This window comes from Mustela nigripes, chromosome 10, assembly GCF_022355385.1.
Source record: "Mustela nigripes isolate SB6536 chromosome 10, MUSNIG.SB6536, whole genome shotgun sequence".
Taxonomy (NCBI): Eukaryota; Metazoa; Chordata; class Mammalia; order Carnivora; family Mustelidae; genus Mustela; species Mustela nigripes.
In genome coordinates, this window is record NC_081566.1 from 35265321 (window position 1) to 35282895 (window position 17575).

General features: G+C 34.3%; 1 protein-coding gene across 4 annotated transcripts in view; it reads right to left on the reverse strand.

Annotated features, from left to right (window-relative positions):
- Positions 1 to 1591: 1591 nt before the first annotated feature.
- Positions 1592 to 17575, reverse strand: part of F13B (coagulation factor XIII B chain) — a 30567-nt gene continuing 14583 nt past the window's right edge. For 3 of the 4 annotated variants that reach the window (XM_059414063.1, XM_059414062.1, XM_059414064.1), the window contains exons 9-12: positions 11888 to 12088; positions 10693 to 10875; positions 3900 to 4113; positions 1592 to 2239 (exon numbers count right to left, since the gene is read on the reverse strand). In XM_059414063.1, coding sequence (XP_059270046.1) covers positions 2206 to 2239; positions 3900 to 4113; positions 10693 to 10875; positions 11888 to 12088 — 632 coding nt within the window. In that variant the 3' untranslated portion in view covers positions 1592 to 2205. Of the gene's footprint in view, positions 2240 to 3899; positions 4114 to 10232; positions 10535 to 10692; positions 10876 to 11887; positions 12089 to 17575 lie in introns of those variants that run through there. The other variant, XM_059414066.1, reaches the window with a different exon arrangement.

Consider the following 17575-nt stretch of genomic DNA (forward strand, 5'->3'; position numbering starts at 1 on the left):
ATCCTCTGGGACCAGGCTGCACCCCCTGGTGTTCACTAACAAAGAGAGTGTCTTTCCTGATAGACGCCATCTTGTGAGGATTTGGTCAACATCTTCCTCTCCCATCAGGGCACATGATCCACAACAACAGAAACAATGTGTCTTACTCCCTGTTTTATCACTAGTGCTCAGCAGATGCCTAGCCTAGGGCACATGCTTAATATTTGACTTTGTGTGTGCCCTCCCCTCTCTGTGGCATGTCTTCTCTAGGCTGGTGGACCTCAAAAACTTAATTTCCTCCTCCTCCATGTCACCACTTTACTCTGTACATGTTTCCTGTATTGCATTTTTCACACATGTATTTATTTAGCATTTAGTTTGCTAATTGACGGCTCATGAGCCACGTGGCTCACAAAACATTTTTAGATTCCCCATCCACATATAAAAATCGGTAGATTTCACAATTGAAAAATCAGAAGACATGACAATACTAAATACTTAGTCCCAAGACAGTTACCCAACTTGAGCAAATCTTCTGTCTTCTGGGATAGAGCCGGTGCTCAATATTGTATATTAATGGGTTGATTGATTAATTGAAAATGATTAACCCTTTTCTGTTGATATTTAATTTCAATCAAATTTCAATTTTATGGGATCCACTGTGGACAATAACTACTAGAATAGTGAAAGAATGATTATGAACTCAAGGACAATTCTGAAATATACACATTTAACACTGAATGAATTCATATTTAATCCACGGTTAGGTCCAGTTGTCTTTCTTTCTTTTTTTTTTTTTTTTTTAAGATTTTATTTATTTATCAGAGGGGGAGAGAGCGAGCACAGGCAGACAGAATGGCAGGCAGAGGCAGAGGGAGAAGCAGGCTCCCCGCCGAGCAAGGAGCCCGATGTGGGACTTGATCCCAGGACGCTGGGATCATGACCTGAGCCGAAGGCAGCTGCTTAACCAACTGAGCCACCCAGGTGTCCCAGGTCCAGTTGTCTTTCAATAGAAAATTGTAATTGTAGAAACTTGTCATCATATTGAGAAGGTCTTGAGTTAAGTGAACTGATTAGCTTCCAGATAAGAAAACGTGCTATTCTAGTAACAACAACCTGTCTTACTAAGGGCCCTAGTACCCTAGTAGTGCTATTACATGTGCTTATGCATGAACCCTAATAACAAATGGAAGTATGACTGTTACTTCAAACTAAAAAGCGACAGTGTGACTCTTTGAAGTCAACAGACCTCGGTAATATTGACACTCTCAGGCTTTGTTGTTTGCAGGACTGATTTTTGATGTTATAATCTGCATCATTCAGATAATTCCTTAACTTAAAAATATTACTTGAAAGAGTAAAATATAAAAATGGGAAGGGTTATTCTTTCTTTTGTCACGTTCCTTGGGCAACATTTTAACATATGGATAGTTCACCATTATTATTATTATTATTAATCTTGAAACTAATACTACAGTTAATTTTTAAAGTTTTTTACATTTAGAAAGTGTGAAGGGCAGTCTTTTCCATATTTAATACAATTGGTTCCATGGTGTAGTGGTTAGCACATCTGTTTTACATATTTAATACAATAAATCCTCCAATATGATGTATAGTTTTTTTTAAATTTTATTTATTTATTTGACAGAGAGAGACACAGCGAGAGAGGGAACACAAGCAGGGGGAGTGGAAGAGGGAGAACAGGCTTCCTGCTGAGCAGGGAGCCTGAGGTGGTTTGATCCCAGGACCCTGGGATCATGACCTGAGGCAAAAGGCAGAGGTTTAACGACTGAGCCACCCAAGCTCCCCTATGTTGTATAGTTTCTTATCTCTAGTGTGTTTAATTCTTTAATACTGACATAAAGATTGAATTAAAAGTACCAGAAAACTCTAATATCAGTGAATATCATAAAAGCAAATATGTTGAAGGCAACAATATAGCACAATGAATGGATATGAGGAAACAAATATTTTAACATGTGGATCAATCTTTTTAACAGAGGGAAAGCATGCAATAAAGGTTAGGTTACATGTCAGATCAGTCAAATTAGAAAGGAAACATGTTCTGGCTTATTTATAAATAAAAAATGTTCAACATAGACAACTTAGATTCATATCTTCAAGCAAGTTAAAACTTAGTGGTCTGTAATTTTTCTTCTAAAAATTATGTTTTATAAAGGATTTTACGGTGTGTTGATATACTATTCTTCTTTCTGTCATACATTTTTATGTCCTGAAGTGTTGTTGATAAGACAGCATCCTTGATGACAAAGAGAAAGGAAGGAAGAGAGATTTTTTGAAATAAGCATCATTTTTGGTCAAGTGTTTATTATAACTTAGTTCTTCAACATTTCATATAATTAGTCATTGTTTTAGTTAGTTATTGATAAAAGCAAGTAGACAGACTTGGTAGATTTACCACCAATTCCTTTTTCAAATCTCTGTTATCTGATACAGTAGTACCATTTTTTAAACAATTTTTTCCAAGTCACTTACCTCTTTTTGTTTTTGAAATGAGAAATCCAAGATACACCAAAACACTCAAATACATATAAAATTTTTCTGTCCTGATTTTACCATAGTTAGAAATTTTTAAAGTTTTCCACCCATGTGTGTCTTATGAATGTTTTTATAGACTGTTTAAAGTATCAAAAAGTTGTCCTTATGTTGTTCATATAGTTCATGGTTCATAATTAGAACACATACACTTTACCATGAGTTATTTTTATAATATTATTTTTTAAAAAAGATTTTTTTTATGTATTTCAGAGGTAGAGGGCAAGTGCAAGCATGAGCGGGGGAAGGGCAGGGGAAGAAGCACACTCCCTCTGAGCAGGAAGCTGATGCAGGGCTTGATCCCAGAACCCTGGGATCATGGCCTGAGCCAAAAGCAGATGCTTAACTGACTGAGCCATACAAGCACCCCTAATTTTATAATATTCTTAATCAGACATAAAGTACAATTTCCATTTAAAATTATATCTTTAAAAGTCTCAAAATCCTGGGGCACCTGGGTGGCTCAGTGGGTTAAACCGCTGCCTTCGGCTCAGGTCGTGATCTCAGGGTCCTGGGATCGAGTCCCGCATTGGGCTCTCTGCTCTGCGGGGAGCCTGCTTCCCTCTCTCTCTCTGCCTGCCTCTCTGTCTACTGTGATCTCTCTCTGTCAAATAAATAAATAAAATCTTTTTAAAAAAAGTCTCAAAATCCTGATCTTATAAAGTGATTTACATCACTTTTTCATATTATTATAATATTTTACTAAAGACAAGATTATATTTCATTCATCAAGAAATATAAAACAGTGTTATTGTTTTTCTGTCCGACTTATTTCATTTAGCATAATACCCTTTAGGTCCACCAATGTTGTCACAAATGGCAAGATCTCATCCTGTTTATGGTTGAATAATATTCCATTGTATATATAATATCCTATATCTTCTTTATCCATTCATCTATCAATAGCACTTGGACTGCTTTCATATCCTGGCTATTATAAATAAGGCTTCAGTAAACAAAGGGGTGCATATATCTTTTAGAATTACTGTTTTTGTTTTCACTGGGCAAATACCCAGATATAGAATTATTGTATCATATAGTATTTCTATTTTTTAATTTTCTTAGGACTTTCCATACTGTTTTCCATAGTGGGTGTACCAATTTATGGTCCCACCAACAGGGCACAAAGGTTTCTTGCTCTTCACATCCTTGCCAGCACTTGTTATTTCCTGTCTTTTTGATTCTAGCCATTCTGACAAATGGAAGGTGATATCTCATGGTTCTGATTTGCATTCCCCTGATTAGTGATGTTGAGTGTCTTTTTGTCTGTTCATCTGTCTGTTGACCATCTACATGTCTTCTTCAGAAAAATGTCTTGAATAACAATCTGAAGAAGATAATTGTAGGCAGAAGCTTCTTCTTACCTTTCTCTGTGAATACATGTTGGATATTTTAACTGCCCTCTGTCACACTGCACTCTGAGTTCAGATCCAAAAATAGAGAGGTCAGCCACATATGTATTTCTCTTACAAAGAAACTCAATATACTCTCCATGGAAAATATATGGTCTATCGTCAAAATCCCACTTCAGGAGTAAATTATTATTTTCCATTTCAACAAGAGATAATGTGCAAGGCTCTGAAAAAATAAAAAGAAGAAAACTATCTTGACCCATCTTAGAACTAACAGGAATGTAAAATGAAATAACAGTGAAATAATATGAAATAATGAATAATGAAGCAATGAAATAATAATAATGAATGTAAAATGAAATAACAAGTTATTTCAGAAAATGGAGTTTCTGTTCTTATTTGCCTCCTGGCTACCATAACACCAAAGAGTAGGTCCCGAAAAAGGCTAACAGTCCAGAGTTATTAATACAGCATATGAATCATACAATTGTAATACATTTACAAACTCCTTCATTCAATATTTTGGTGAGTATTTATTGAATCCTTAGGTGTCAGATGTTGCACTAAGAATTTTATAGACAGAATAAAAATGAAGAAGAATAATCAGAAAGACTCTAAGAGAATATAGTCATTGCAAAATATGTTTGAAAATTAGGTCAAATAGTACTACAATTTAAAATCTTATGGTTCTACAAAACATGAAATTTTAATTTAAAAAAGTGAAAAATTAATTCATGGACCTTCTGTTCTCAGCTATGTCAGAATAGTCTATATCAGACTAGCACTTCTACTAAAACTCGAAAATATGAAAACAGACATGAAGCCAGTATTTCACGGAATTAGAGCATTTCCAAGGCACTCAAGATGCTACGCTTCTGGAAAAAGTTCCTCCAAGAGGCATCTTCCTCTTGGGGCATTTGTTGATTCTCAGCATGAGTTGAGAAATTGTAGAGAATGGTCAACAGCAAACATGGAGCTGCAGAGCTTTTGGAAATCTCATGTTGTTGGGGATAGAAAAATGGAAGTTTTGGTCAGCCATGACAGCCAGGATCTGAGTGGTCAAGAACCCAGAAGAATGGGAGGTACAGAGAATGAACATGATACTGGCTTTTCTCTTGAAACATCTGCCTATTCTTGACTTGTGCAAAGAGAGAGGATAAAAAGCCAAGGAGAAAGTGAATGAAAAGATACATTGTTTTTTTTTTTTTTTTTTTTTTGGCAGTCTCCCAGTAATATGAAAGCCAGTCAAAAAGGAGGAACCTTGGTATAAACACCAAACTCTTAATGAAGAAGCCTGCAGGGTTATGTTCTATTAGTAGGAACAAACAAAGGTCTGAAAATAAGCTTAGAAAAAACCGCAAATCTAATTAGATCGAGACCAACTTCCCCTACACTATCAGCCAAAAGAAGAGATGAGTATTCTCTGGAACCAGATGACATCATTGTTTCAGGTTTTTAAAATTTTCCATACATAATATTTGATATTCAATCAACTGTTAACAGAAATAGCAAAAGATTAGGCTAGAAATCAAAATAGGCCTACAGATGATCCAGATAATGGAGTTTGCAGGCAAGGACTTAAAGATAAGTGTGAGTAACATGGTAAAGAAATAGATGTTAAGATAAAGTCTTTCATCAGCCCATTTCTTGATTGGATTATTTGTTCTTTGGGTGTTGAGTTTGTAAGCTCTTTATAGATTTTGGACACTAGCCCTTTATCTGATATGTCCTTTGCAAATATCTTCTCTCATTCTGTCAGTTGTCTTTTGGTTCTGTTAACTGTTTCCTTTGCTGTGCAAAAGCTTTTGATCTTGATGAAATCCCAGTAGTTCATTTGTGCCCTTGCTTCCCTTGCCTTTGGCGATGTTCCTAGGAAGATGTTGCTGCGGCTGAGGTCGAAGAGGTTGCTGCCTGTGTTCTCAAGGATTTTGATGGATTCCTTTCTCACATTGAGGTCCTTCATCCATTTTGAGTCTATTTTCGTGTGTGGTATAAGGAAATGGTCCACTTTCATTTTTCTGCATGTGGCTGTCCAATTTTCCCAACACCATTTATTGAAGAGGCTGTCTTTTTTCCATTGGACATTCTTTCCTGCTTTGTCGAAGATTAGTTGACCATAAAGTTGAGGGTCTATTTCTGGGCTCTCTATTCTGTTCCATTGATCTATGTGTCTGTTTTTGTGCCAGTACCATGCTGTCTTGATGATGACAGCTTTGTAATAGAGCTTGAATTCTGGAATTGTGATGCCACCAAGTTTGCCTTTCTTTTTCAATATTCCTTTGGCTATTCAAGGTCTCTTCTGGTTCCATATAAATTTTAGGGTTATTTGTTCCATTTCTTTGAAAAAAATGGATGGTATTTTGATAGGAATTGCATTAAATATGTAGATTGCTTTAGGTAGCATAGACATGGATGGAACTAGAGGGTATTATGCTTAGCGAAATAAGTCAATCGGAAAAAGACAATTATCATATGATCTCCCTGATATGAGGAAGTGGAGATGCAACACGGGGGCTTTAGGGGGTAGGAGAAAAATGAATGAAACAAGATGGGATTGGGAGGGAGACAAACCATAAGTGACTCTTAATCTCACAAAACAAACTGAGGGTTGGTGGGGGGAGGAGGTTTGGGAGAGGGGGGTGGGGTTATGGACACTGGGGAGGGTATGTGCTATGGTGAGTGCTGTGAAGTGTGTAAATCTGGCGATTCACAGACCTGTACCCCTGGGGATAAAAATACATTATATGTTTATAAAAAAGATTAAATTAAAAAAAAGTCTTTCATCCGACAACTGAAATCTACAAAAAGAAAAAAAAAAAGCAGGCATTCTAGAAATACAACGATATTGAGACCTCAGTAGAGGAGTTTAAAGCAGGTTGAACACATCTCAAGGAAGGATTAATGAATTGTAAGATGTATCAGTAGAAACTACCAAATGGGAACAAAGAAGATTAAAATACTAAAGGTAATGAAAAGCATCAAGCAACAGTTACAAGAAGTGCTACCAACTTGAAGGATGAAATGCTCAGGGGTCCCTGGGGGGCTCAGTCAGTTAAACATCTGCCTTTCGCTCAGGTCCTGATCCCAGGGTCCTGGGATCAAGCCTTGCATCAGGCTCCCCGCTTGGTGGGGAGTCTGCTTGCCCCCACCCCCATTCATGCACATGCGCTCTCTCTCTCTCTCTCTCTCTCTCGCAAAAATAAATAAATAAAATCTTAAATAAAAAGAAAAAGAATAAAATGCTCTGGGAAGCACATATCAAGGCCCCGCATAAATAGCCTATTGAAAATAAAGGGGAAAAGAATCTCCAAATCAGCGGAGTACAAAAAGAAACTTAGTTTCAAAAAAATACCAGTAAGAATTGCATTGACTGGGATGCCTGGGTGGCTCAGTCAGTTAAGCGTCTGCCTTCAGCTCAGGTCATGATCCCAGGGTCCTGGGATTGAGCACAGCATGGGACCCCTTGCTCAGCGGGGAGCCTTCTTTTCCCTCTGCCTGCCACTTCCCCTACTTGTCTCTCTCTCTCCTTCTCTCTCTCTTTCTCTGACAAATAAATAAAATCCTTAAAAAATTGGCATTGACTAACAAAAACTATGAAATGCAGAAAAGGTTAAAATGACATCTTCTAAAGCAGGGAAGAAAAAAGAGGCCAAACTAGAATTCTATCTCTGATAAAATTACTCTTCAAAAGTTTTCAGGCAAACAAATACTGAGAAAATAATAAAGAAATAATACTTTTCAGGCATGTGCAAGATAATCCCAATCAGAAATAGCATCAAACAGGAAAAGGTGAGAAACAAATCACTGAAAATCATATCAACAAATCTTAAAGAATATTTCTGGATAATGTAATATTCATTGTATCTTCGGGACTTAAACTACATGTAGAGTGAAAATGCATGATGCAGTAATACAAAAAGTAGGAAGGGTAAATCAAGCTGAAGTTTTCTGGAGCTTGGAGAGGTGGTATAAGTACTAATTTATATTTAAATGTAATAAGTCTTGGTTGAATTATGTAATCTCTGAAAACAGTGAAAGGAGCCAAGAAGAAAGTATAATCGACAAGCTAGTAGAGAGTGAAATGGTATGAAAAAAATTGATTTACTGGGAAGAAAGAGAGAGAGAAGCATAAAGAACAGATAGGATATATATCTAGTATAGTAAGATGGTAGCTATAAACCAAATATATCAGCACTTATATTAGCATGTATATGGGCAAATACTATAGAGAAAGACTGTCAGACAAAATAAGTATGCTTTAAAATAAATAACTATATACAGCTTATAAAAAGCCAAAATGTTTAAAGTTAAAGAATGAAAAAATGTATGACTTGTAAATACTTGTTGAAGCTTGTATAGGTAAGGAATCTTCGGGCAAAAACAAACAAAAAGTATTAGTATAGATAAAGGAGGACTCTTTTAAAATTATGCAGGGTCGGTACACCAAGATTTAATATGCTTTGATTTGTGTGACACCAAGATTTAATATGCTTCGATTTGTGTGGGCCTAGTAGAATAGTATAAAAATACAAAAGCAAAAATTGAGAGAACTAATATGAGAAATGTTTTAAAATGCACAAAGTATAAGGGATTTTAACATACTTCTTTTGGTGACTGATAGAAAAACAGACAGAAATCAGCACAGATAAGAATGAACTTAATATGAAAAACAAAATTCAACTGACATATATGAAGCAACAGTGAATCCAAAAATGACACAGTTTATTAGTTTATTTCAAGTACAAAAGAATGTGTACCTACAATAAATACATGCTTGTAATAAAGTAAATATCAATGGATTTAAAAAGATTGATATAATTCAAAGTGTGTCTCAATGGATTCAAATTAGAAATCAATAACAAAAGAAAACTAGAAAATTTTCCAATGTTTAGAAACTAAAAACTCAGTCTGAGTTATGTTTATATAACTCAGACTGAATACGGGATATCAAAATGGGTATCACTTTTTTTTTTTTAAACTGAATGGCTGAATAATAATAAAATTGCAGAACATAAAAACGTGTGGGGATAAAGTTAGAGTTGGGCTCAGTGGAAAATTTATATCCTTAAGCTTCCTTAACAAATTAAATTAAACTTTCTTTAAAAATATTTAAAAAAAAAAGGCTGAACATCAGTAATCTAAGTATCCACATGAAATATGCTATAAGTAATAAAATGAATTTAAGAAATTAGAAGAGAGGAAATAATGATAAGAATATAAATTATTAAAATAGTAAGCAACATTTGATGAAAGGGTAACAAATGCAAATATTAGTTGTTTGAAAGGCATAATGAAAGTTATAGACTAGGGTGTCTCCGTGGCTCAGTCAGTTAATTGGCCAATTCTTAGTTTTGGCTCAGGTCATGCATGATGTCTGGGTCCTGAAATGGAGTCCTGGGTTGAGCCCCGGGCTCAGTGGGAGTCTGCTTCCTGTCTCCCTCTTCCTGTGATCTCCCGCCCCGCTGCCAATCAGTCAACCAATCTTAAAAAACAAAACCCGCAAACTTCTAAAAATAAATAAATAAATAAAAGACGCTTAGCAAGACAGGTCAAGAAAGAAAGAGATACAGCTTAGTAGCAGTAAAAATAAATGACACATCACTAAAGGCATTAAGAAGAATGTAAAAGGCTGCTGCGAATAACATTATGTCAACAAATTTGACAATTTAGATATTATGGACAGATTTCTATAAACTACCCTACCAAAACTGACAGCTGTCGGGATCTTTCCTCAAGAAAACTTGATGCTCAAATGGCATGTTTGGCGGATTATTATAATTATTAAGGAAGAAATGGTGCCAATCTTACACAAATTCCAGAGAATTGAAAAATAGGGAACTTACCAGTTCACCATATGAGGGTAGTAGAAACCATACCAAACCCAAAAGGAAAATAACAGACTGATCTCTCTCATGAAAATAGATGGAAAACTTCTAAGAAAAATACAAGCAAATAAAATCCAACAATATATAAAAAGCACAATTCATCACAACCAAGTGTGATTTATTTTAGGAATGTAATTATACTTTAACATTCAAGAAGCAGCAATATAATTCCAGGGGGGAAAGGAGTAATATGATTATTTCAATAGATAGTGCTAAAATTAAACATTCATTGAAGATTTAAAAAAAAAACAAACCTCTTAGAAAAATAGAAATTAAAGCTTTCTACAATGTAAGTTTGTTTTTAAAGTATTTATAACACTGTAACTAAAGATGAATTGTTGAAAGTTTTACTTATGAGATTGGGAAACAAGATACCCACTACTTCTACTCAGTATTGTACTCAAGTCCAAGTTGGTAAAATAAGATAGTAAATAAGTCAGATACAGAAACAAAAAATATTTTCTTTTTATTTAAAGAAGTGCTTTTTAAATGCCTCCTGAGAATCTTGGTAGATACTGTTACTTCTATTCAAATGTTTCACTAATAAGGCATAACTTGCCTTAGAAAACTTTCTATCTTTGCTTCCTCATTGCACTCATGATATCTATTACAGTACCAATCACACTGAATGATAATGATTAACATATATACTCACATCACCATGACTCATTCATCTTTTAGCCCATGAAACAACAGTATTGGTGTATGATTTGTATTTAATAAATATTTGTTAGGGCAAGATGGACTATAGTTATTTATGATCTACAGGAAAGAACAGAAACCTGTGATGAGGTAGGCACACTGATATACAAATATTGCAAATTAAGCATTATAATAGTATTATATCAACTAACAGAAAAGAGAAAGTGAAAAAATATGGTTTTATTTTATTAAGTAGGTGAATAGTTCACAGTACATACCTAAACACGATGGTGGTGTAGTCCACACTCCGTCTAAACAATAGGACTCCCTAGACCCCTGAAGAAAATGGTGATCAAAACACTTGTATTCTACTGAGGAACCATTTTCATAGATTTCTAATGTTGAACTAATTATGACTCCATTTTTAATAAGTGGAGGATACGCACATACTCCTTTAGATTCTGAAAAAAAAATGATTTTAAAAGCATACAATGAATTTCTATGATAAGCATCCAATACTTTAATAATTACTATAGAAATAAAAATAAGATAGGGACAACTGGGTGGCTCAGATGGCTAAACACTGACTTTTGATTTTGGCTCAGTTCATGATCTTGGGGATGTGGGATTGAGCCCCACCTCAGGTTTCATGGTCAACATGGAGTCTACTTGAGGATTTCTCTCCCCTCCCCCTCCTACCCCCCAGCCCCTGCTCATGCTCTCTCTCTTTCTCTCTCTAAAATAAATAAATATTTTTTAAAAGGAATGAAATGAGATATTTCACGTAAAAGCATTTTTAAGATGTCTGTCAAATTTTAAGTATTGAAAGCATAGTTCTACAATAACTTTGTACTATAAAATTGATGATTGCAATTAGAATCTCATATTATAAAACTGAAAAACATTTAAAACTGGCAAAATAATGATAATAATAATTGTGATTTTATTTTTCCCTTTATTGAGTCAAAAGTGAAAATGTATGAAACCCCTTTGAAGCCTAGCTTTCTGTATGTATTTTTTTTCTTTACTAAAGAAAAAAATTTTTCTCTAATATTTTTTCTTATTAAAAATTATTTTCTTATTAAAAGCAATAGTACCATATCCAAGGAGCACGTAGAGTCTTTCAATCTGCATCAAGCCCTCTTCTGAAACAATACTCTTCACCAAACCCCCAGAAAAGCAATGTTTTCCACTGGTGTTGATTGTTCACATTAGGGTGATCGGTCTTCTGATAGTCTGGTGGTTATCTATCAGACCTATTAATTTCTCCCTTTATAAAACTGACTTACTGGAATTAAAAGATGTCAGCATAGTCATCCTATTTAAGTGTATGTGCTTACTGTACATGATCAGATCATTCCCAATTTCTAGATTACAAGATGATGGTGGTAAGTTGGGTGGGGTCTGTCTTATACTTTGAACCCACGTGGTAATATTAATCACTTGAGAAATTGTCAGAAAGCACTGTTTTACCTTTTCTAATACATAAAGGATATCTCACTTCTCCTCTATTGCATTGTACAGAAAATTCAGACAATGAGGTTGACGGAGATAAGTCATATCCTTCTTTACATACAAAATCTATTAAATCTCCATGTAAGACCTTTCCTTCATACTTCCACTTCATCTCTATGTTATTTCTGTACATGTAATCCACATTAATAGTACATGGCTCTGTAAAACAAAATATTATTTTAAATTATTTATTCATTTGACAAGTATGAAGTTTAATGTATTTTTAAAAGAAAAATTTGACAAGTATCAAAAGCAATGTTTTATATTTAACATTTACATTATTAAAATTCCTCACACATATACACACTTTATTGCTATCAAATTAATTTATACATGTCTTAATATTGTTATATTATGAATTAAAACCACTTAATTTGAACATTAAAAAATATTGTTTAAGCTTATAAGAGAAGCACTTTAGACCTAAAGTGAGGTGATACAAAAGGATATACCTTGGAAATAGAAGGGAATAAAAAAAAAGAACCAGGGTAGCAATACTTATATTGGATAAAAGAGATCTAAAACAAAAACTGTAACAAGAGATAAAGAATCATTATGTAATCATAATGATAAATCATTCCAAGAGCATATAACAATTATAAACATATATGCACCCAAAAAAACCCCCAGTCTAACCTTATACCTAAAGGGACCCCCCAAAGCCCAAGATTAGTAGAAAGAAGGAAATAATAAAGACCTGAGTAGAAATAAATGATGTAGAGACAAAAAAGAAAGAAAGAAAGGTCAGTGAAACCAGGAGTTCTTCCTTTGAAAAGAAAAACAAAATTGATAAACCTTTAGCCAGATTCATCAGGAAAAAAAGGACAAAAATAAATAAAATTAGAAACAAAAGAAAAGTAAAAACTGGCACCACAGAAATATGAAGGCTTATAAGAGAATACTACAAAAATTATGCGCCAGCAAATTGGACAACCTAGAAGAAAAATATATATTCCTAGAAACCTATAATCTTCCAAACTAAATCAAGAAGAAATAGAAAATCTGAACAGACCAATTACTAGTAACAGTATTGAACTGGTTAATAAAACAAAATTCCCAACAAACAAAAGTCTAGGACCAAATGGCTTCATAGGTAAATTCTACCAAACATTTAAAGAGTTAATAGCTATTGGGGCGCATGGGGTGGCTCAGTGGGTTAAAGCCTCTGCCTTCAGCTCAGGTCATGATCCCAGGGTTCTGGAACCAAGCCCCTTAAGCTCTCTGCTCTGCAGGGAGCCTGCTTCCTCCCCCCTCTCTCTCTCTCTGCCTGCCTCTCTGCCTACTTGTGATTTTTCTCTCTCTGTCAAATAAATAAAATCTTAAAAAAAAAAAGTTAATACCTATTCTCCTAAAATTATTCCAAAACATAAAAGAAGAAGGAAAGCTTCCAAATAACATTCTACAAGGCCAGGTTCACCACGATACCAGAACCAGACAGACACTCCAAAAATAACTAAATGCCAATATTTCTGATGAACATCGATGCAAAAATCCTCCATAAATTAGTAGCAAACTGTATTCAACAACACATTTTAAAAATTACCATGATCAAGTGAAATTTATTCCGGAGATGCAAGGATGTTTTAATAGTCATAAATCATTCAATGTGGTACACCACATCAATAAAACAAATAATCATCTCAGTAGATGCAGCAAAAACATTAGACATTATAAAAACACTAATAAAGTGGTTTAGAGGAAACTACCTCAACATAATAAAGAACACTTATGATAAACTCAAGCTAACATCATACTCAGTGGTTAAAAATGAAGAGCTTTTCCTCTAAGATCAGGATCAAGACAAAGATGCCCATTCTTGCCATTTTTATTCAACTAAGCACTGAAAGATCTAGCCATAGAAATCAGGGGGAAAAAAGACATCCAAATTGATAAGGAAAAAAGTTAAACTGTCACTATTTGCAGATGACATGATACTATACACAAAAACCCCTAAAGACTCCATAAAAAAAACTATTAAAAGTAAAAAATGAATTCAATAAAATTGTAGGAATCAAAATTAATACACAGAAATCAACTGCATTTCTATGCACTACTAACAGAGTAGCAAAAATAGAAATTAAGTAAACAATTCTATTTGTAAATATGCCAAAGGAATAAAACACCTAAGGATAAACTTAACCAAGGAGGTTAAAACCCGTACTCTGAAAACTACAAAACATATTGATGAAAGAAATTGAAGCTGACACAAAGAAATGGAAAGACATTCCATGCTTATGGATTGGAAGAGTTAATATTGTTAAAATGTCCATACTAATTAAAAGCAATCTACAGATAAATGCAATTTCTATTGAAATGCCAATAGCACTTTTCATAGAACTAGAACAAGTAAGCCTAAAATTTGTATGGAACCACAAAAGATTCCAAATAACAAAAGCAATCCTTAGGAAGAAGAACAAAACTGGAAGCATCACAATCTCTGACTTCAAGATATATGACAAAGCTGAAATCATCACAACAGTATGATACTAGCATAAAAGTGCACACATAGATTTATGGAAGAGAATAGAGAGCCCGGAAATAAATCCATGCGCATGTGGTCAGTTAATCTATGACAAAGGAGGCAAGAATATTACAATCGGAGAAAGAGAGCTCTTCAATAAATGATGCTGGGAAAACTGGACGATGACATGCAAAAGAATGAAACTGGACCCCTTTCTTATACCATACACAAAAATTAACTCAAAATGGATGAAAGACCTAAATGTGATACCTGAAATCACATAATTCCTAGAAAAAAGCATAGGCAATAATCTCCTTGGCTTTGACCTTAAGAACATGTTTTCTAGATATGTCTCCTGAGGCAAGGGAAATAAAAGCAAATATAAACTACTGGGACTACCAGAATAACAAGCTTTTGCAGAGAAAAGGAAACATCAACAAAACAAAAAGACAACTCACTGAACAGGAGGAGGTATTTGTGAAGGATACATCTGATAATGGGTTAATATCCAAAATATATAAGGAAGTTATAAAACTCAACAAAAAACCAAATAACCCAACTAAAAAAAAATGGGCAGAGGACCTGAATAGACACTTTTCCAAAGAAGAACATATAAATGGCCAACAGACACATGAAAAGATGCTCAACATCACTCATTATCAGGGAAATTCAATCAAAACCACAATGAGATATTACCTCACACCTGTGAGAATGGCTAGAATCAAAAAGAGAAGTCACAAATGTTGGTGAGGTTGTGGAAGGAGAAAAAGACCCTTCATGCTGCATTGGTTGGAATGTAAATTGCTGCAGCTACTGTGATGAACATTATGGAGGTTCCTCAAAAAATTAAAAATAGAAATACTATATGATCTAATAATTCCACTTCTGGGTACTTACTCAAAGAAATTGCTGAAAACAGCAATTCAAAAGCTATATGCACCCCTATGTTTATTGAAGGATTGTTTACAATAACTAAGATATGGCAGCAACACTAGTGTCCATATAATGGAATATTACACAGTCATTAAAAAGGATGAAACCTTGCCACTTATAACAACATGGATATATCTAGAAGGTATAATCCTAAGTGAAATAAGTCATGGAAAGACAGATACCATATGATTTTCTTTTATGTGGAATCTTAAACATAAATAAATGCATAAACAAAAAACCCCCAGAAATTAAGTCATATATAAGAAAACAAATTGATGGCTGCCAGAGGGGAGAGGAGGATGGGAATGGGCAAAATAGGTGAAGGGGGAATAGAAGATATGGGATTCTGATTACACAATGAATAAGTCATGAGGATAAAAGGTACAGCAGAGAGAATTTAGTTAATGATATTATAATAACATTATATGGTCACTGTTGGTATCTACATTGGTGGTGTGCATAGCATAACATTTAGACTCATTGAATCAGTGTGCTGTACCCCCAAAATAATGCAACACTGTGTACCAACTATACTTCAGTAAAAAACATATATGTACATATATGTATACATATAAATGTATATTAGAGTCACTTAGGTTAAGCATGATCTCCTCTCTATAAAATAAAAGTCATGAGGGATGCCTGGATGGCTCAGTTGGTTAAGTGTCTGACTTTTGATTTTGGCTCAGGTCATGATCTCATGAGTCTTGAGATCAAGCCCCCAGGTTGGGCTCCATGCACAGTGCAGACTCTGCTTGAAAATTCTCTCTCTCTGTCCCTTGCCCCACTCATGGGCATACTCTCTCTTTTTCTCTCTCTCTAAAATAAATAAATGAGTGTTTAAAAAAAATAAAAAATCATGAAATACAAAATGTATTTATTGTACAATATTTGGGAGAGACTTACCACTTGAGGTACATCAAAGAACAAAACAAAGACCCCCCACCCTCATGGAACATACCCTCTAAATGGGAGAAACACACAAGGACAAGCAAGAGCTATAATAAATATATGGGTTTATAATCTCTGGCCATCTTTAAACCACATGCCATAAATTAGAAGGGGAATGAGTAGTGGAGGGAGAGGAGGGGGTATAGAAAGGGATGAGGTAAGAGAAGTTATACTTTGAAGCCATGTCATTAGGATAAGCCTAAGGAAAAAGTAGTATTTGTACAAACGAGTGAACCATGGCATTTTCGGAGGGAAGGGTGTTCCAGGAAAAGGAAACAGCCCTGAGGTGAGAGCATACTTAGCTTATGTGAGGAAGGGCAAGGAGACAGAGTGGCTAGAGTAGAATGAGACAGGGAAGATCAGTACTGGGAGGTTAAAAAGGTTCATAATGTCTGGAACAATAATTCACAGATGGAAGATTCTGCTTGTTATTACACCATTTTTCCCATTTGTAGTGAGAATACTTGAAGTTCCTAAGGATAAATAAGATGTACTGAACTCTGCCTCTTGGCCTGATGACAGTAAATGATCTTCATTCGGTATTTGCTTTAATTTATTAGCACCAAGTCTATGTGTCTAGAGGCAATTTTTCCAGAAACAGCATGATAGATTTTCTTAAACTTTCCAGTCTTTATCCTCAGAGATGACTGTACTTCCATTCAATGCATTATCAGTCACATCATCAAAAACTTAGCATCAAAAACCTCTATGAAAATATGAGGGTAACAGGAAAGTTATAGGTAGACATACTTGAATTTGAAGAAGAACAGCAGCTTAGGAATGACTTGGAATAGAGAAACCACCAAGCAGATGTTGAAAGAGCTAAAGACTTCAAATTTAAATATATATATACAATATAAATAAAATAAAAGGAAAATAAAAATGGTTGCAATATACATTGTTGTATCTTGCATCATCATCAAATGAATAATATAATTTACATAAATAAAATTTTTATTACAAGTATGAAAAATCAAAGTCATTGAGAAACAAAAACCTGTGGCCACTAGAAAATCAAAAAATGCTCAGTTGAGTAATACTTAAACAAGCCAAATCAAATATAACTTAAATCAACCAAATCAAATAAAAATAAACTCAGTTGATTAGTACTTAAATAAACCAAATTAAAATAATTTTAATTGTTGGGTTAACAATATATGATTAAAATATTCAAGTTGACAAGGATTAAGAAAACTACTACATTAATCCTCTGATGGTAGAGTTGTAAATCAGATTAACTTTCTGAAGGACAATTTAGCAATTAACAGAAAAATAATTAAAATTCCAGATCTTTTTGATCC